Source organism: Papilio machaon, chromosome 2, assembly GCF_912999745.1.
Source record: "Papilio machaon chromosome 2, ilPapMach1.1, whole genome shotgun sequence".
Classification (NCBI taxonomy): Eukaryota; Metazoa; Arthropoda; class Insecta; order Lepidoptera; family Papilionidae; genus Papilio; species Papilio machaon.
In genome coordinates, this window is record NC_059987.1 from 10,186,047 (window position 1) to 10,204,434 (window position 18,388).

General features: G+C 33.7%; 1 protein-coding gene across 1 annotated transcript; it reads right to left on the reverse strand.

The window, feature by feature from the left end:
- Positions 1-5,453: 5,453 nt before the first annotated feature.
- Positions 5,454-15,896, reverse strand: LOC106710898. The gene is made up of 2 exons (XM_014503082.2): positions 15,684-15,896; positions 5,454-5,937 (listed from the first exon to the last, which is right to left on the reverse strand). Exons 1-2 carry the CDS (start codon positions 15,729-15,731, stop codon positions 5,464-5,466), a joined length of 522 nt encoding a protein of 173 aa, XP_014358568.1. The 5' UTR covers positions 15,732-15,896; the 3' UTR covers positions 5,454-5,463.
- Between the last annotated feature and the right edge of the window lie 2,492 nt (positions 15,897-18,388).

Sequence of the window (18,388 nt, forward strand, 5' to 3'; positions counted from 1 at the left end):
ATTTTCAATTTTGTTAATTGCTTTGTTCAGCCATGCATCGCAACACTGACGCTGTAACAATATTGCATTTTAGAATTTCATTTAACAATCGTCTATTTTACAATTATGTACGTGTAGAGAGAATGCATACTAAATGTGTTTTTTTCCAGCTCTGAACTACTACGATGTATCAAAAAATACTCAAAACAACAGATCGAAGTATTTTTCGGTTTTTATACAATCCTTAAAATCTTTGATTCTAGTATTATAGACCAGGTACTCTCATTAAAGCAAGTTATCACAGAGGTCAGGTGTGACCACATTAATTCTATTAACGGTCGCTTTTTAATTAACTAGCGAACTTCAACAGAACTCGAAGTGCGATTAACATCGGCACAGGTGTCAGGTGACGAATACAACTCTAGTCGACTTTTACGCTGCCCGTCACTAGGGTGGCCATGCTTCTACTGTCCCTGTTTCCTGTTTTAAACACTTTCATTCAAAATTCTGTTATTATAACTTAACAATTTAGTCCTGGAATCCTGGAACGGACTTACAGAAAATTACTGCTCGAATAGTTTTCATTTTCTCTAATAATTTTCTTTTACTGTCCACAACGATATATTAAGAAAATTATTTATTTACCTGATTGAAAAGGCATTTTCCAATACTAAATTAATAATTTTACAAGTAACACAAAATATTTTTGAACAAAAATTTAAATTTGAAATTGTAATCTAAAATGATTTGAAAATAAATGTCCAAAAGCACGTAGGTGGTGTGGTCACCCTCGCAGCCAGATGTCCGACGTATTTACAGAGACCCCGAAGTGAATAAATATGAGCGCGGTCGCACTCCGCTGATACTATGGGATATCGCAACCCCTGCGATTCCCACACGCGTCTCACTCGCACCCCCGCCATTTCCATACACCCTTCCCGCTCCGCACTTCCGTAGGAAGCCCGGGGTGCAAAAACAATGTTTTTTCAAAGTTCGTGTGCGCGCCGTGTGGCGGCATTCGGATACTGTATGAAGTGCGCGATGTTTTTGTAACAACTTCAGTTCGAGTTCCGGGTCGTACAGGTAGGTAGCTCGGTTCAAAAGGTCACAATATAAGTTTATATGTAAAATAATCTTTCCTAGAATACTGAAAAAAAAAAGAAAACGTGAAAAATATGGAAATGATAAAAAAATTTAAGTCATCATCATTTAACATGATGTGGGATCGTGGTCAAGCGCTAGCTTATTCATTATATAAAAAAAAAGTCATCCAGTGTGTAGTGCAGCACTAGATGCTACAGCCAAGATGTCTTCTCCTTTGCCTCTGATTCATTTACACATCTCTGTCAGTTACACGCACAAGATGTCAATAAATAGAGAAAAGTATTAACTAGCTATTGTTATATTAATACATAATTTACAATAAATAATTCATTCACAATGGCCGTGTAGTTACGTGACATTACGCACGCTGGCATATTCCGATAAGTGGCGCACGTAAATAGACATTAGTGATTATCTTTTTTAATTATAGAGCATTGCACCACACGCCGCCGCCGACATCGCGCCGACGGTCGCCGCACGGCCCCTGGCTAGTGTGAGGCAACCTTTATGTATGGCTATAGATAAGATACAAAACAATACAAATAAGAAAGTATAGTTTTTTTTAATCCTGCAACGGAACGATTTAAGTAGCCTATCCGTTGGTCTCCGAGACCAAAATCTCTGTATAAAACATATCGTCGTCCCGCATAGACATCCGCAACACTAGAGGAACTGCAGATGCATTGCCGGCCTTTGAGAAACACATGTATTCGCTTCATTTGTTTTTTTGGTTCTATTTGTTAATTAGCGTTTGAATGGCTAAGAATGCTTTGTTGTGTAACAACTCCATTGAATCTAGGACTATCCATGTTATCACTATATGTTTATACTGTACAATAAAAAAAATATTTTTGATTAAATTTCAAGAATGTACCTTTTATATCATGGCAATATTATTCGATAATAAAATGGCGGAGTGCGTAAGTGCACATTTTCCATAAACACAACTTCCGGAAGGCAAAGAAAATAAACAAAATAACATTATGTTTAATTACACTTGGATTGATAAATCGATTTGTAAACATATATACGACTCCTGCGCAAATCAGGTTGTTGACCTCTATGACGTGACGGACAGAACTTGTGTATACTAAACATTAAGAATGAAAATAAAAGCTTTTTGTTTGAAACTTTGTCAAACATTCAAAATACTTTTTTCTTTCAACGCTCTTTGTAATTGTAAAACAATATTGGTTTCAAGAACAAGATTTATAATTTTTCTATGGACGTTTTATGCTTTACATTGAATTAAAAATTGCGGATAACGTATAGGACGCACTGACGTTGCGGGAGTCTAGACTATTTCTAACTCCTATATCCAGTAAATAACGTCTCTTAGTTAATATAAAGCTGAAAAAGTAAAGTAGGGAAGGAAGACAATTCATAATATATTTTACTAAAAATAATTTATTAAAAAAATCAATGTAAAAATGGCGGTAACTGCAATCCCGCATCCCGTGTAGTTCACTCTATTGATCTGAAGCAAATCTCTAAAACTTGTTCAACTTGTTTCGGTATTTGTCTCTTTCAGCGCTACACAAAATAAGTGCTCGTTTAAATTTACTTGCTAGTGTTGCCAAATAAATTTTTTATTACTGAAACCAATGTAGTTAATTATTATTTTTATATCTAGTTCTATAATAGTTTGAGTGCTTCTTTTACTTTTGATAAGTGGATAACTGATGACAATTCATTATTTACTAACAAGATTACATTGTTTTAAGTCGAGCAAAAAGCACCTTATCTAAGATTTTTCATAGAAATTATGTCATAACATATTTATAATATTTTTGTATTATTTATAATATTATTGCAAATATTTAAATCTAGGTTAATTTTGGAAAATATAAATGTGGCAACACTAACACAATTCTGCAGACGATATGAAAAGGAACCTGTTTGTGGCCAACACTGGTAGTGGACACTGGCTACTGCTGGCCACCGGCGCTGCATCGCTTTGAAGCCGTGGTATTGTTGGCTATTGTGCCTGCTCGCCGTTTGTCACCGGCAAATATAATAATTGCAATATTACAGCTCCAAACCGGTCGTAACCGGTCTACTATTGTACTAGGACATCCGTTCTTACTAAAACATCTATTTGTGACTATACTACACAATACACAATATATGTAAGTACATTGTGTTTAGCAAAAATGTAAAAATTAATAACTTAAAAAAATCTATTGATATTTTAGTTAAGAAATAGTGTCTTTTATTGAAACAAAGACTTTCCGTAAAAGGCGGAAGAAAGTAATGCGATGAAATCGGCAAAAAGTAAGTAAATAAATAATAAACTTTTTCCCTTTCGCAAATACTTTATTAAAGATAAATGAGTAGTCAAAGTAACACGGTCTTCTCCCAGCGTAAACAAGAACATATTCTGTACCAATTTCTTCGTAATAAATATCTGGTGTTTGTTTAAGCTTCCTATTGTACGGTCCGCGCCCTACTTTTGAGAGCTTTAACCAAACAAGTTTATAAACAAGACAAAAGGAACTTAACACGTGGCCGCTACCCTTATTCCTAATTAGAGATTTTAACTTCAGTTAAATAGAGCATTAACTTTCATAATGCAAGTTGTATAATTATTGTTAACTTTTTAAAGATTTAAACAATCAGGTTATCAATTTTATCTCTAGTTACTGCTTAATGTCACTGTAAAGATCTAATATTGGTTACTGGTGACAGCAATTATTATATTTATCTAATTGAAGTATCCCCCAGTCTAGTGCTTTGGCAATAGACTTTTATAATTGAATGTATAAACACTATTTATAAACGTAAATCACAAATAAAAAGCACAAAGTTTTCTTATATACTTATATTTAATATAATATTTACATATTTAAATTACTAACTTAAATGTAACTTAACTAAACTTAATTTCTAATAGAATATGTTTTGAGATCAACTGACTTACATATCTAAAGTCTATACTCGTAGTCATAGTATCTTTTATATCACAATTACTTTGGTATGAAAAATATAACAAGTGAAATTGTATAATATATGTTATACAAGTATATAAGTATACTCGTACATATAGTATATTCAAAGATAATATCTATTATAAATGCATTGGTTTATTAAAATTATATTTGCAAAATGTTCATTTCATACATTTACATTCTTTCGAAAAACTTTGCCACTTTTACAACAGTTAAGAGTTTATTTTTTCAAACTTTATGAGATGATATTAACTTCTTGCGGTTTGTCTAAAACGACATTCCTGGATTAAACCTTTCATTTGAGTCATAACTTAAACTTTATAGCATTTGACATTTCCTGCGGGATTACTTGATGTCCGCTCCTGACGGTCACGTTGAGACAATGGTTCTTTAGAATAACAACAACTGAACCGATTTGAAAAAATAATTTCAATGTTCGGAAGCTACACTGTACCTGGTGACTTTATTAGATTATCTTTTAATTACGCGAGGACGAAGTCCCAGACAACTGCTAGTGTTAAATAAAAAACAAAATATGCTATTGTGCAAAATCAGTCAACAACAAAGTACTAGAATTAATTTAAAAAAAATATGTGTTTCAAATACGCACACATTAGGACTTCCGCCTTTTTTTGATGTAAGATTTTTTTTAGAAATTTGTTAATTTTTCGATATTAAATTTCTTGTTGTCAGTTTCATGTAATTTCTGTAAATTAAGTAAAGTAATTGTGGAAGTCACATCTTTACGTGATCGGCAATTCTTTATCACCTAAGTGCTAAAAACGATTATAGCGTACCTACCATGCTCCGAGCAAGCATATTGATATATAATTTTTCAACATATTTTATATTTCTTTTTATAATATAAATATAAATCATATTTTAGATATTTTGTAAGTTACTTAAAATGTTTCAATAATTATTTTGTTACTTTATCATACAAATAAGTAATGTGTAATTAATTAAATGGCAAATATATTTGTGCAGTTATTAAAGGACGGAACTGAATGCTGTTAAACTTTAATATGGTCTCTAAACATTTATATGAGTAGCGCTTTGTGCAAATAAAAAGGTGATAGACTGAATACTTAGTATACATATGGAATGTTTAGATTGATGAAAAAACTGTTACATTATGTTCCAATACTTATAAAACTAATCCACAAAGTATGTTGTATGCAACGTATTTTTTATAGTGTTTACGTTTAACTAGCAAATTATGAAAGACATGAAGTTACGAATATCCATATATTCGTGGTCAGTAAATTAACCTAAATTTGAGACTGACGTATCTAATTCGCACACTTTCAACACATTCATTCTTTACAATATTCACATCAACTTACATACTGCTCAGTAGGAACGCTCTCTTTTATTAAAACAAAATCGTATACCGCATACAGAAGATATTCTAGTGTTCGTCTCAAAGTGTTCACAACGTGCTGACCAATTCGATGCTCTCGTTGATCTCGTTCTGTTTGCTCTCGTCTTCGGCATCAGGGTCATAGTCCAGGGTGGTGTATTCCGTGTGTATGCTGCAGCTATCTTCGCTATCGTTCACATTGAAGTATGTGACGGTGGCGTAGCAAACCGGTCGGGTATGCGCGGGGCTACTTCGCGTCGACTCGTACGCTGAGTCCGACCGTCCGCTGTCATTTGAATAGCTCTGCAGGCTATTGTTGTGCGAGCTGTAACTATTATAGCTGTTATAGTAAGAGGCGTTCTCGTAGGACTCGTTGTTGAGATGAAGGGGCGGCATGGAGGCGCGGCACGGACAGAAGTTCCTCACGTCTATCTCGGCGCGCGCGTCCACCGTGCCGCTTAGCGAAGGTGAACGCACCAACCCTGGGGACACGCGATTGCGAGCCGACTTTCGGGTCTTGTTGCCCTTGAACAGTTTGAAGGCCTGCAAACAAATAAGTTCTTGTTAATAACAGAATTAAGGTACAAAATATCTATGATTTCTGCAGTTTCATAGGCAACTAATTTATCTATTTTTTAATTCCGCAAGGACGGTGTTGCGGGCGACATCTAGTGAATAATAAATAGAGATATCAAAACATTAGATACCCGTCCTACTGACCTGTCAGTAGGTCGCAGGTCATCGTATTGTCGGGCCACGCACTGTCACCACTTTATTGTCTAATAATTATTTATTAATAAGCCAGGTGATAATAGATTTGGCCCGTGCCTTATGTGGGTCAACTGCCAATAAATCTGGGTTCAGTCAATCGTGACCTCTTTGAATTGTATCAATCAGTTAATTAGTCAAAGTCCAGCCTTGGGGACTTCTCCTATAAGAATTGACCATTTCCTTACGTAACAGTATTAGTAACACATTTTTATTAATAATTTATTGATTTTCACAAAAACTTAGATAAATAAAGACATCTAAGTTGGCCGTTAGCTAAGGTAAATAAACAACAAATTTCGAGCATGGTTCGTTGACCTTGTACCATTGATTAGTAGCAATAAGTTGATAATTGGGAGCTAAAATGCCGCAGACATCAGGGTCACGGCTGTCATTTTGAGGACTTTTTAGCGCTACTGTAATGTTGTTCTTTATAATATTACTCTTATTGTAACGTGAGAATATCTTTATCTATACTTTTACTAAGCCGTTCACGATATGATTGCAACATCGTAATACGACATTCTGATGGTAACACAATAGTAGATATAACGTTTATAAGTCAACATAGATTCGAATTAATATTTGTAGATGGTAACTGGTATTCGGACTTAACAGTAATTTACGAACCATATCAATTACTTCTGGAATATTCCATTACATTATTGTCTGCGGCCGTAACTCAAACGCAGCTCGTCTAACTTACGAGCTAACTGTCAGCCAGCGATTGTGTAAACACAACAATTAACAGTTAACTGCGGAAGATAACCTCGATTGTTCAACATCGACTAACGAACTGTCTACAACTACAATAGTTAACGGAATTTTGTTAATGTTCACTTCGTGCACTTGTCTCCAATAATGTTTAGTAACAATACAACCTCCGTAGACAAAGTCGATTAGCGAAATCGCTCGTGCAATCGACAAAATATGTAGAAATAAAAACGTGACAAATTAAAAATTAGTGTCAGATACCGCTGATAAAATTCACGTTACTGTACATCAAAAGCAGGGTGTTAACCAAAGGGTAGTTGGACCGTATGAACAGTTTCGGTCGAGGGAACGTTGGAACCCGTGGGAATGCGGGGGTATCCATCCCGCACCGCCTCCGCCACCTGACGCCAATTATTTGCCTGACAATTATGTAAACGTACACCACTTGATTAAGTGGTCAAGCTATTCGAATTTTCGTATATAAGAAAATATTCCAATAAGTTATTAATGAATGATAAAATCCAAAGTAGGGCTTTTAATTTGTATAGATTTTAGAAGCTTAAAACATTTAAAATTATTTACGTACCACAAAAAGTTAACAGAATACAAGTAAAGTATGTTATTGCGAGCGTGGTAATATTAAGTAGGGTGTGCGTGAAGCGTGACCGCACGTCTAACGGCCTCCGACATACCTGTGCTATTAACACGAGTCGTAGCAAAATTCAAGCTTTTCGTAGACTTTGTAGAAGGTCGTAGTACTCTAAGTAATAAAGTCACGCAAGACAAAACCGCAATTGTGTACACATTCATTAGAATAACTAAAATGTAAAACACATTTATGAACCTACACCTAAGTTCAGTTTTAACTTTACATTACATTACATTGCAAATGAGATGAAAAGGCCAAGTAATTAATTGCTGAATATCATAGAAAATTATATAGCTCAGGTAAAATTTGCATAAATTTTGATTAACCAAATATGCGGTAGTTAAATATGGTGTTTAAACGAAGAAATAATAAACTTTCGTGACCGCATATCCCTAATGGCGTCGTAAGTTTACACTCATGCTAAACTATTTATATTCCAACACCAAACATTTGGTCCAACATTGGGTCTAACAGGTCAAAGGTCAGATGAAATGTGAATAAATTAACGAAAACACGTAAGCAAGTCTGAATAACGTCGTTTTGACGCTGAAATATTAATGTGTGACGTCAAACCGCACTACGTGCAGACCGTCAAATAAAAACGTACATTTGGTAAAATAAATTCGAAATGAAATAAAATAATTCTGAAGTTTTACTTTACTGATGGAGTCAAACAATATTTTGCTGTTTTTGATTCATTACGCCACAGTTAGAGATATTAAAATATACATTTTGTGTTTGGTTAGAGCGTAGAATTTCATTTTATACGTTGTCAGTTAATTCAAAATGTATAACAATAAGCATGGTGTTGCCACGTAACTAATTACCGTAGCTGTGGAATCGAGTGACCACGGAGCGAGACAAATTAAAAAAGTTTTTTGCAATTTTAAAACAGATATAAAATATTGTAGGAGCGCAGTATCGTGGGAAATTATATGATATGCCAAGTAATCGAATAGAAACCCCGATAGGGGTGTGCGGGGGTCCGCGAGCGCTCACCCCAAACTGATTGAATTAGCAAACAAGGTGGGGCAGACAACGGCGAGCATTTCGTGCGATTACTGTCGCATAGATTGAGGGTTACCCCTATTGTTTTTTTTTGTATCTTTATTCGCGATAATTACGCAAAATGGTGTTTTACAGTGAAGCCATGTCTTTGTTAGGCCAATAAAATTGCAACCATATGCGCGTCTACCTCAAACTAACATAACGCTGGTGTCATAGTAATGAATAACCATAATGATTTTTAAAACGCCGAATACATAATAAACACCGGTGTAAAAGTTTTCCATAAAGCATTTAGAGGCGCGTGCTCTGTGCACAAATGGCCTGAAGCACTGCCTTAACGATATGAAAGTAGACAAAACTTTCCCAAAGCTTTAATAAAAAGGCAATTTAGTGGCATGGCCCGAATACTTCGTTTCAACTTTCAAAAGCTAATAAAGTATGATTCTTTCTTGACCTTACAAGGTTAATTTCCCAGTACGCACATATTACGAGTTCTGTTGAAGAACTTTTTTTATTAAATTGTTGAATGTTTTTTATATTTATTTTACAAAAATCCGCAACTATAAAGTATAGTACAGTGTGATTCCAGAAATAAATAATAATAACTAATATACTAGTGTTAGGACTGTTGAGGGTAGCCACATCACAGTTTATACTACAGCGAGGATTATTATGAAGTAGAGTTAAATTAATTATTTCGCTGTTAGTTTAATTCTTTTAAAATACTTTTGCATCAAATATCTTATACTAGTATTAAACAAAAGAGTAAATCGTCATATTTAGTTATTTACGTAATTCTTATCTGAGTATAATGATCCCGGTAGTTATTTTTCTGCAGCTTAATCTATCATTAACGACACTATTTAATCAAGAATACAATGTTAAATACAATTTATCAACATTAATAATGATGTCATATATTAAAATAAAAAGATAACACAATGACAATAAATTTCGCACATCAGGTACGTATTTACATGCGTATTTGTGTTGCAACAAAACAGTATCGTTTCCCGCCTTTTCTCGCGCACCGCTATCATCGTCCGCCATTACTCATCGTAATGGCCGCGCCCGGCCAGGCAAAGGTCCACTGTCATAAAGCCACTAAATAATGTATGCAAAGAAATTTTAGAATCTTTTGGAAACTTAATATGGGGAACGGAAAATATTAACTTTAACAAAGATAAACAAAGAGCTTTGAATAAAAGCTTTGTTAATTAGCAAAAATGTATTATTTATTTTGCGATGCATTAGGATGAAGCAATTTTCACAGACACAAGAAAAAAACTACCTTTAATAAGGTTAGAAACTCAGTTATTAAAGCGTTAAAACATAATTAAGGACTCTTCTTCTTGTCATTCTTTGGATTTAGTAATTTAATAGAATCTTTTTTACCGCTTGATTAATTACAAAAATCATACATTTCTGATGGCATTAATTAATAGCTGTACCACATGTGTGTGATGTCCTAACAAGACAATGAAGTAAGCAGCACACGTCTTGTACAAACAGAAGATAGTGGCGGGAGAAATGTTGAGAATTGAGCGGTGAGGTTAAGCGATAACAGGGTAAATAAATGACTCGGACCGCTCGGCTGCGGGAAGCGCACAATCGTTTTAATTATAGAATTTAATTAATAACAGTAATCTTTCATTAATAAATTATTAAAAGTGTCAATCCTGATGCGTGATAGCTACAAATAATCTTTTTATGGTCGGAATTTGGCTATGGAATATCTATTATTTTCACAGTATTGAAAGTTAAAAATATGACAAGTTATTTTATCTTAAACGGAATACGTTTACTTGGGTTCATTCAAAAACATAGCGTATTTATTTATTAGATACAACATAGATCTCATTCAACATACTTAACCTATATAAGACAACTGATTACGTCACATCTCCATTGACCACAGAGAAAAAATCTTTCGTTTCTCGCCAATTTATCATCAGAGGTATTCGACGCGGCCATTTTGTGGGTAACTCAACCAATGCATATCGCTCACGTATCGACAGTTTTACCAAATCAATAAATAAATACCAGCGAGTCACGAGCCTAGCCGTAAGTCAAGTACTTTCTAAACTACTGACGCAGGTCAGGACTCCTACGGTCAGCACTCAGAAATACTATTGTAGTCGCGTTTTTACACACGTGAACCTTATTTTTTTACGTATCGCGCAGTATTTTCAACGTGACGCTAAATTAAAAAGAAAGAGCATAATTTACAACTTATTTAAACAGTAGTTACTATTTCAAACAACGCACCTCCACCTCTTTCTGCCTCACTACTAAACACTTATCTGCGAGTAAATTTGCGATGTTCGCGCAAAGTCCAGTCAAATATAGAGTAAATATCTGGATATTTGTGTATTACTCACGCTATTGATATGTTCGTGTTATTTGCAAATATGTATATAATATAACAAAAGCCAAACGATAACATACAGATCTCAGTGCGGATTTACATTTAGAAAAATCAACACAATATAAATGTATTAAACGTAACAAATATACATACACTGAACACACAAATCCAAAATCTTACTAACAATATAAATGCAAATGTTTGAATGGATGGATGTTTGTTTGAAGGTATCTCCTGAATGGCTCAACGGATCTTGACGAAATTTTGGCACAGATGTAGACCATAGTCTGGAAGAACACATAGGATACTAATAAAGTTTTTTTTTATTCCACGCGGACGGAGTCACTATAATAAATATTAAATTGTAATGAATCGTCAAGGAAAACGCGCGATGTTGAGCAAATTCCGTGGTGTGGTAATTACGTAAGGCACCGCTCGTATGTAGCGAAACAAACAGTGTATCGCACTGTCTGTCTGTCTGTTTTCCGCACCGCTATCTTGTGCAAACATACGCACACAAACGCAACTATTATTTCAACAAATGTTTTTTGTTTTGTTAAGGTAAAAGAAGAAATTAGCAAGCTAACAAAACGCAGATAGGCGTCGAGAGCGAGAGCCACGGCAATAAATGATTTATACCAAAAAGGAAATAGAAAAACAAAACTTCATTGTTTATAAATAAAAGATGAATCTGTTGTGTTCGAATGTCGAATGAAACATAACAACCGGGACACATTTCCGGTCTTTCGATAACAATTTTGTACGCGCAAAAATATTGACATTGAAATTTTTGATATTTAATATTAGTAGCAGTACATTAGGTTAAAAAATTTAGCCAATGTACATGATCGACATTTCTAGTACCTATATAAGGTTTTTTATATAGCAAAGGACATTTACTTGTATCGTAATAAATTTCACGAACACTTCAATAATTTTAGCCACTTCATAAACTGGCCTACATAAAAACCCGCTAAGCGTATTGTACAAGAATCTCTTAGTCTATTGTGCGAAAGATGTCAATTACGCAGTCAAAAAGCTCCTTTATCTGAGACAAGTTCTTGAGTAAGTACACAATGGAACCCCTGCTGAGGTACCATCAGCACTTTGTCCATGCTTTAGCATCGGTTACACAACTTCTTAAAGTTTATTATCAATAAAAAGTTATTAACACCCTTAAAATCAGCTTCTTTTTACGCTTTGTCGTGTTAAATCGAATATCAGAACTGATAGCCCTCAAAATTGTCTTAACTCTTTAAAAAAATCTTTAAAATAAAATTGGTTAGGTATTATAGGTGTCGAAATAAATGTTCATTATACATATTATATGAGTATAAAAGCCTTGTATTTTGTTAGTAGTAATAAATAATTACATACATTTGTATCTACTAAAACCTATACATGTTATAAAAATCGTTCTCACACAAATATTTAGACTTGCTCGGGTTTTCCTCGCGTGTGGGCCATGAGCGACACAGCCACATCTGGTGTACGTCAATTGATGACTGTTAAAAATTGAATCGCTCTCACATACAATACGGTCGTTTCGCGGCCCGACTTTGGTAAACACATCTCTAAAACTAAACACCGATATTTTTGTATGTGTTGATAGAGATTCGGCTATCGGTAGTAGCAATACGAAATGTTTGAAATCGAATTACTCTAAATTTTTCATAATACGACAAACGTTATAAGCTTTGATTTTACTGTATCATTTTGGTAACAGAATGATAGATAGACGTTTCCTATACATTGATATTTAACTATTAACGTGCTTTCATCTATATATTAAAAGAAAGTAGTGTTAGTTACACTATTTATAACTCAACATTGGTCGAACTGATTTAGCTGAAAACTGATGGTGAAGTAGCTTAGAACTAGGAGACGGACATAGGAACTTTTTTATCTTGTGTGCATTTTTTTATTCCGCGCGGACGAAGTCGCGGGTAAAAGCTAGTTTTATATAATTTTACAATATGTAATTTATTTGTTACCCTATTCTTAACTATGTATAATTTTATCGCACTTAATTATCATTAAAATATATTAATTAAAATATTGATTTTATAAATCTATAATTTACACAATCTAGAGCGAGGCGGCCTATTTTTAGATAAATGCAAATTTTCGCACAGAGCGTAAGAGATAAGATGTTTCGTCCTTCCTTCTCGTTAGAGTGAATTATTGCGGTATTACAAGTAAAAATATTTTGATAAATCAAGACAAGGTGAACGCGGTCTGACGAGGTCAGGTGCGAACCGCCTATGGTTCAGCGATTAAGGTTGTAAGATACGAAATCTTCAACGCTTTCTAATTCATATTACAAGTCAACCAAAATATATTAATTAAATATGAACATTAATTTATAAATGATAAAAATCAATGAAGAAACAATGGACCAAAACTTATATTTCTGATAAATTATAACAGCCTTTATATTTGGTAACATCAAAGCGGGCTCTAAACTACGAATACACAAACAATATTTGTTTTCATACATAATACACATTTAACACTTAATCGTTTTATCTATTATAAGTATAACAGAAATTATCATTATTTGTTTTATATTAAGGTGGCAAGCGAACAAGCCACCTGAATTCGCCGAAATAACGTAGCGACCGCTGCCCATATCGTATCACAAACGTAATAGACATAAATCTGAGAAAAAACTAATTAGTTTAATTTAAAATAACGAAATCAATATTTCAAACTAAAGTTGACTTTACCATCTAAGCTCTACGGTAAGAGGCAAGCCACCTGAGTGTTTTAACCAAATGCTTCAAAACGCAAAGCCGTTAATTCATGTAACGCTAAGTGGATCGGGCGATTTCCAAATTCTATTCTGGTTCGTATACAAAGTTAAAAATACATATTTAACTAGGCTATCTGCGATATACAACCGAACTCGGGAGCTTTCTTTTTTTAGTATAGTCTGTGAACAGCAAAGCAATGTCTGCTCGTATAGTCTGTAGTTTGAACGTTAATTTGTATAAGAGTTTTTACGAAAGTTTATATGTTGTCTAGTATAAATTGTAATCTCAAACTCTATATAGTAAAAATGACTTCTCTAAAGAGGAAAAAGCATATTGACATATAACCACAAAAAACTATTAGTAAACTACTTACGTACGCGTCCATGTCGAGAATGATGTTTATAAAACATACAAAACTATTGCAATGTTTACGCGTAGTAATATAGACGTGACATTGTAAGAATCGATTATATCAGTGCGTAGTTGATATCACTGTGTCAACATACAAATATTTTGAATGTCCAAACACAATTTAACTTATTGCTGGAACTTTAGGTTATAATTGTACGTTAACGATGTTTACTTTCGCGCCATAAACAGCGTTTACTAATCATAATTTTATTATCTGTGACTTAGTGTTAACGAGTTCTTAATTTGAAAAATTCAGTCGAATTGATAACCTCCTTCTTTTTGAAGTCGGCTAAAAATGAGGAGTGACGTTGCATTTGTTCTTTTTTACATTATGTTTTACTATCTCTTTTCTATTGTAGAAACACCAATAAACCAATGGTTAAGTTACCCTTAACTAGGATAGCCAATCAAGGGTTCGCTTCAGTCCAAGCATGGTGCTTTTTGGGAATGATTACAAGTAATGTTAGTAAATTTCAATACAACTACAACACAACTCAAGCCCGTAACCCAGAAGGGCAAGCAGAGACCACGGTCCTCCATACATCTACGCATATATGCACGTCGGTTTCGTGTGCTCTTAACACCACCCCTCTTGAGTATTTCATCAATCTGACTGGTACAAGTCCGACTAGGACTGCCACGACCGACACTGTCGCTCACTTTCGCGTCATAAATTTATTTTGTTAATCTTTCATTAAACATTTCAACTCTAGTCACTCTAATTTCATTTAATCTACTGATATTTGTAATTTTACTCAAAATATATAATTCACATACACATAATAACTACGATGAATAGATAATATTCACTATCAGAATTAATAAAGTCCCAAATAATGTCAAGGGTTGTGCCTATCGTTGGTTTCATAAACATTATTACGTAGACCTAAATATTTACTAGATAAGTTGTCTATATCAAGTGTTTTATATAAAGTAGGGCGTGGTCCATCGCAAACAAACGTAATTTAATAAATCTTATGGTGTTATAGATAAGTATTTATTATTATTTACTATAAAACACATAAATATGCATACAAGTGGTAGAGAGATTAATGGGATTCGTGATATTGTGGCGGGAACGGAATAACACGCCCTCTATTATCTAAAATAATACACTCTTTTATACTATTTCGAGTAATTCATGATGAAACCTAACGTTGTAGAAGGATAAATGACTTTTTTTTATATCGCGCGGAGAGTCGTGGGCGACAGCTATGCTTTTGTAATATATGCAATCATTTTATTTTATTGTATTGTATGGAAAATATACTCATCAACAAAATTAAAATAATTAATAATTAATAAAAATTATGAAATAATTTTGCAAATGAAATTTTGACTAAACAATTGTCCTTTTGCCTGTAACTGTATTGAAATAAAACTATTATTGTCTTATTAGATTTAAAAAAAGATCCTAAATCATCATAAATACGGGCAACGTTAATATTTTTGACAGTAAATCACACGTATTGAAATAAATTTTGAAATCATAGTAAAAATAACAGATAAAAATAACAGTGCATTATTTATTAATTAAATATCATGTTTTTAATTTAATAAATCTACATAATATAATATTTTAAAATATCTACAACAATATTATTTATGTACCAACCTTTAGCCATCGCCTTCTGGTCTCCGTGAGAAAGTCAGCGAGCACCATCACTGTCACACGACGAAACTTTGGAAACACGAATGTGGGAGATAACCTCAAAACACATACACACGTCTCGCGGGCCGGCGAGGGAGTGCGCGCCAGAGAACCACGGAGGGCCACGCCGCCCCCGCCCGTGCCCCGCACCTGCCCGCCAGGGGCGTCATCCCTCCAACTGATAAAGTGGACAAGAACATTTTGTATCTAAGTTGCTAGTTTAGTTGATGAGAAGTTCCTAAAAATTTATCAATAAACCATAACTGTCGATTAAATGTTCTTTAAATACTTATAACCCTAAATGTAAAAAATAATAGTGAGTATACTATACATATGTCTTTTATCTTCCATTTTCTTATTTTTTTATCTAGCCGGTTCATTTTATCAGTAAATCACATTTACGTAGACTTTGACTATAAAACGTGTGATGTCGTAAAAAGCGTCTTAAAACTTTTTATGTTACATCGAAAAAGCTTCGATGCTTCGGCCTAGATTTTTGTGGCTGCAAAGATTACACCTTTGCCAAGATTAGTTGATATGGATGCCTAAAGCTTCACTATTAAAGCCATTAAATTTATATTTGTAACATTATATAAGCCTTTAGCGGCAAGTCGTTGATATTTCTTACAGTCGATTACGACAAAATATGGCTTTTATTTGCATATTTAAAACCATTTTTCTAAGAAGTAGAAAGTTAAGAAAGACCAACTCTGCAATTTCGAAAAATATCGAGGACATATAATTTCCAATATAATATATGTATAATCATATACATATATATAATATCTATATATATTCTTAAATCTTAAGTCTGATCGATGATGAAATTGTAAACATTTTTTGTAGATTCAAACATCAGACATCCGCATTTGCATATACTTTGCCTACCTTTAATCAACAAAGGAGGGAACACACAGAAAAAGGATATTTCCCTTACTCTCCCTCCCACAGCCTTACAAGAAAAAGTGGGAAGAGGAAGAGGATCAAAATTAGGCCCCCGACACGATCTTAAAAAATCTCAAATAAGAGTAAATAAGCTATACATAACAGGTTCTCGTAAAGTAAATAGAAAATTTACAAATATGTACCAAGGTCCAATGATAAAGAAATAAGATGTGTTCGTTATCAGTGTACAAGCAACATTAAATATTTAAAATCAAATGTTTGTTTCCAACACAATTAGCACATTTCACTGATAGTCGCACATTCCGCGTTACTTTGCTGTTAATTCACACTTCTATTTGAAACATTGTTTTACCATTACAAAGAACATATTAAATATATAACTATTTATTCATATATGGATCTTATTTAGTTTCTCTTTATATAAAACCTCAAAGTTATGGTCCATACGGTCCTTATGTACCAATGTCAACTAAAATATGTCCCCTCCGAGGGGTGAGTAGGCTTTAGCATACAATGTTGGCCCAGTGGGGGTTGATAAGTACAAATAATTCTCCATAATTAGAAACGGCAATGGTCAATAAATATAGAGAAATCCTGTCACTTGGTTATGGATTCGAGTCTCGTCAATTAACTACTGTTATTTACCATATTGGTACAAGCCTGGAGGTTAGTTGGAATGTTTCAAATAAATATTATAAAGTAAATATAAAATAAATTAGATTTCAAAAAATCTCCTACTATTTTAATTCCCTGAGAATGGGACATGCTAACATTCAAACTCTAATGCTCTACGAATAAGTAGAGTGGGAAGGATGTAGAGTAGTAGACATAAGACTAGACAGTGCAATAAATATCCCGGTCAATTGCGTCAGTGGGATGCGGGACACGGGGCGATGTAGGTCAGCAGAGTGAAGGCTGTATGTGGGGTAGTTAGATAACCGCTTATGCAACTGACCACTGGCATTACTTCGATGACATCATATTTTTATGACATATTTATATGTCTGTAGAAAATGGAATCATAAATGTGCCAAACATAAACTTTCCTTTACATGTAGTATAGATATTAAGGAAAGTTTTTGTTTCTAACGGGAAAAACACAAAACTAATGAACTAATTTATTAATTAATTGACCATTGCGTTAATTCTACTCCGTGTTAGTAGCATTTATTACCTCAATGTATTTTACAGCGGAAATCGCCGACGCATCCGCAACTAGAAACACATTGTGAAACTTATATACCTAATGTAATAAAGAAAAATTAAATTAACTAATTTTAATACAAATGATTAAAACGAGTTTCTCGTAAATTTCCATACAAAAATTCTTAGATTCTTAGAGCCTTTCTCCACTAGCGCGACACGAAACTTCCGAACTTTCTTACTGTCTCACTATACCTACCCGTGTCTGTGCACGTGATCAGGTCAGGCCCAGAGTGACATATTTGGCATTTTTTTTAATTCTAAGGAGCCTATCGCTATCTTGAGTCACATACGAACATATACAACTTAGTACGTACATATTTCTAATTAAAAGAAAACATAAAAATGTCGCCTTAATTGGCAATTAATCATACATGTGGCATATATATGTTCTAACGATACTTGCCAGTAAAATGCTACGTTTATTTTTAGAAGGCAAAATATGCAAATAAAATTGACTTTTTTTTAATTTTATTCTAAAATTACACCGCTCCGGTGTCTAAAATTTGTCATTTATATAAATTACCGTTTAAATTTAGTTAAAGAAACAAATTATAAAG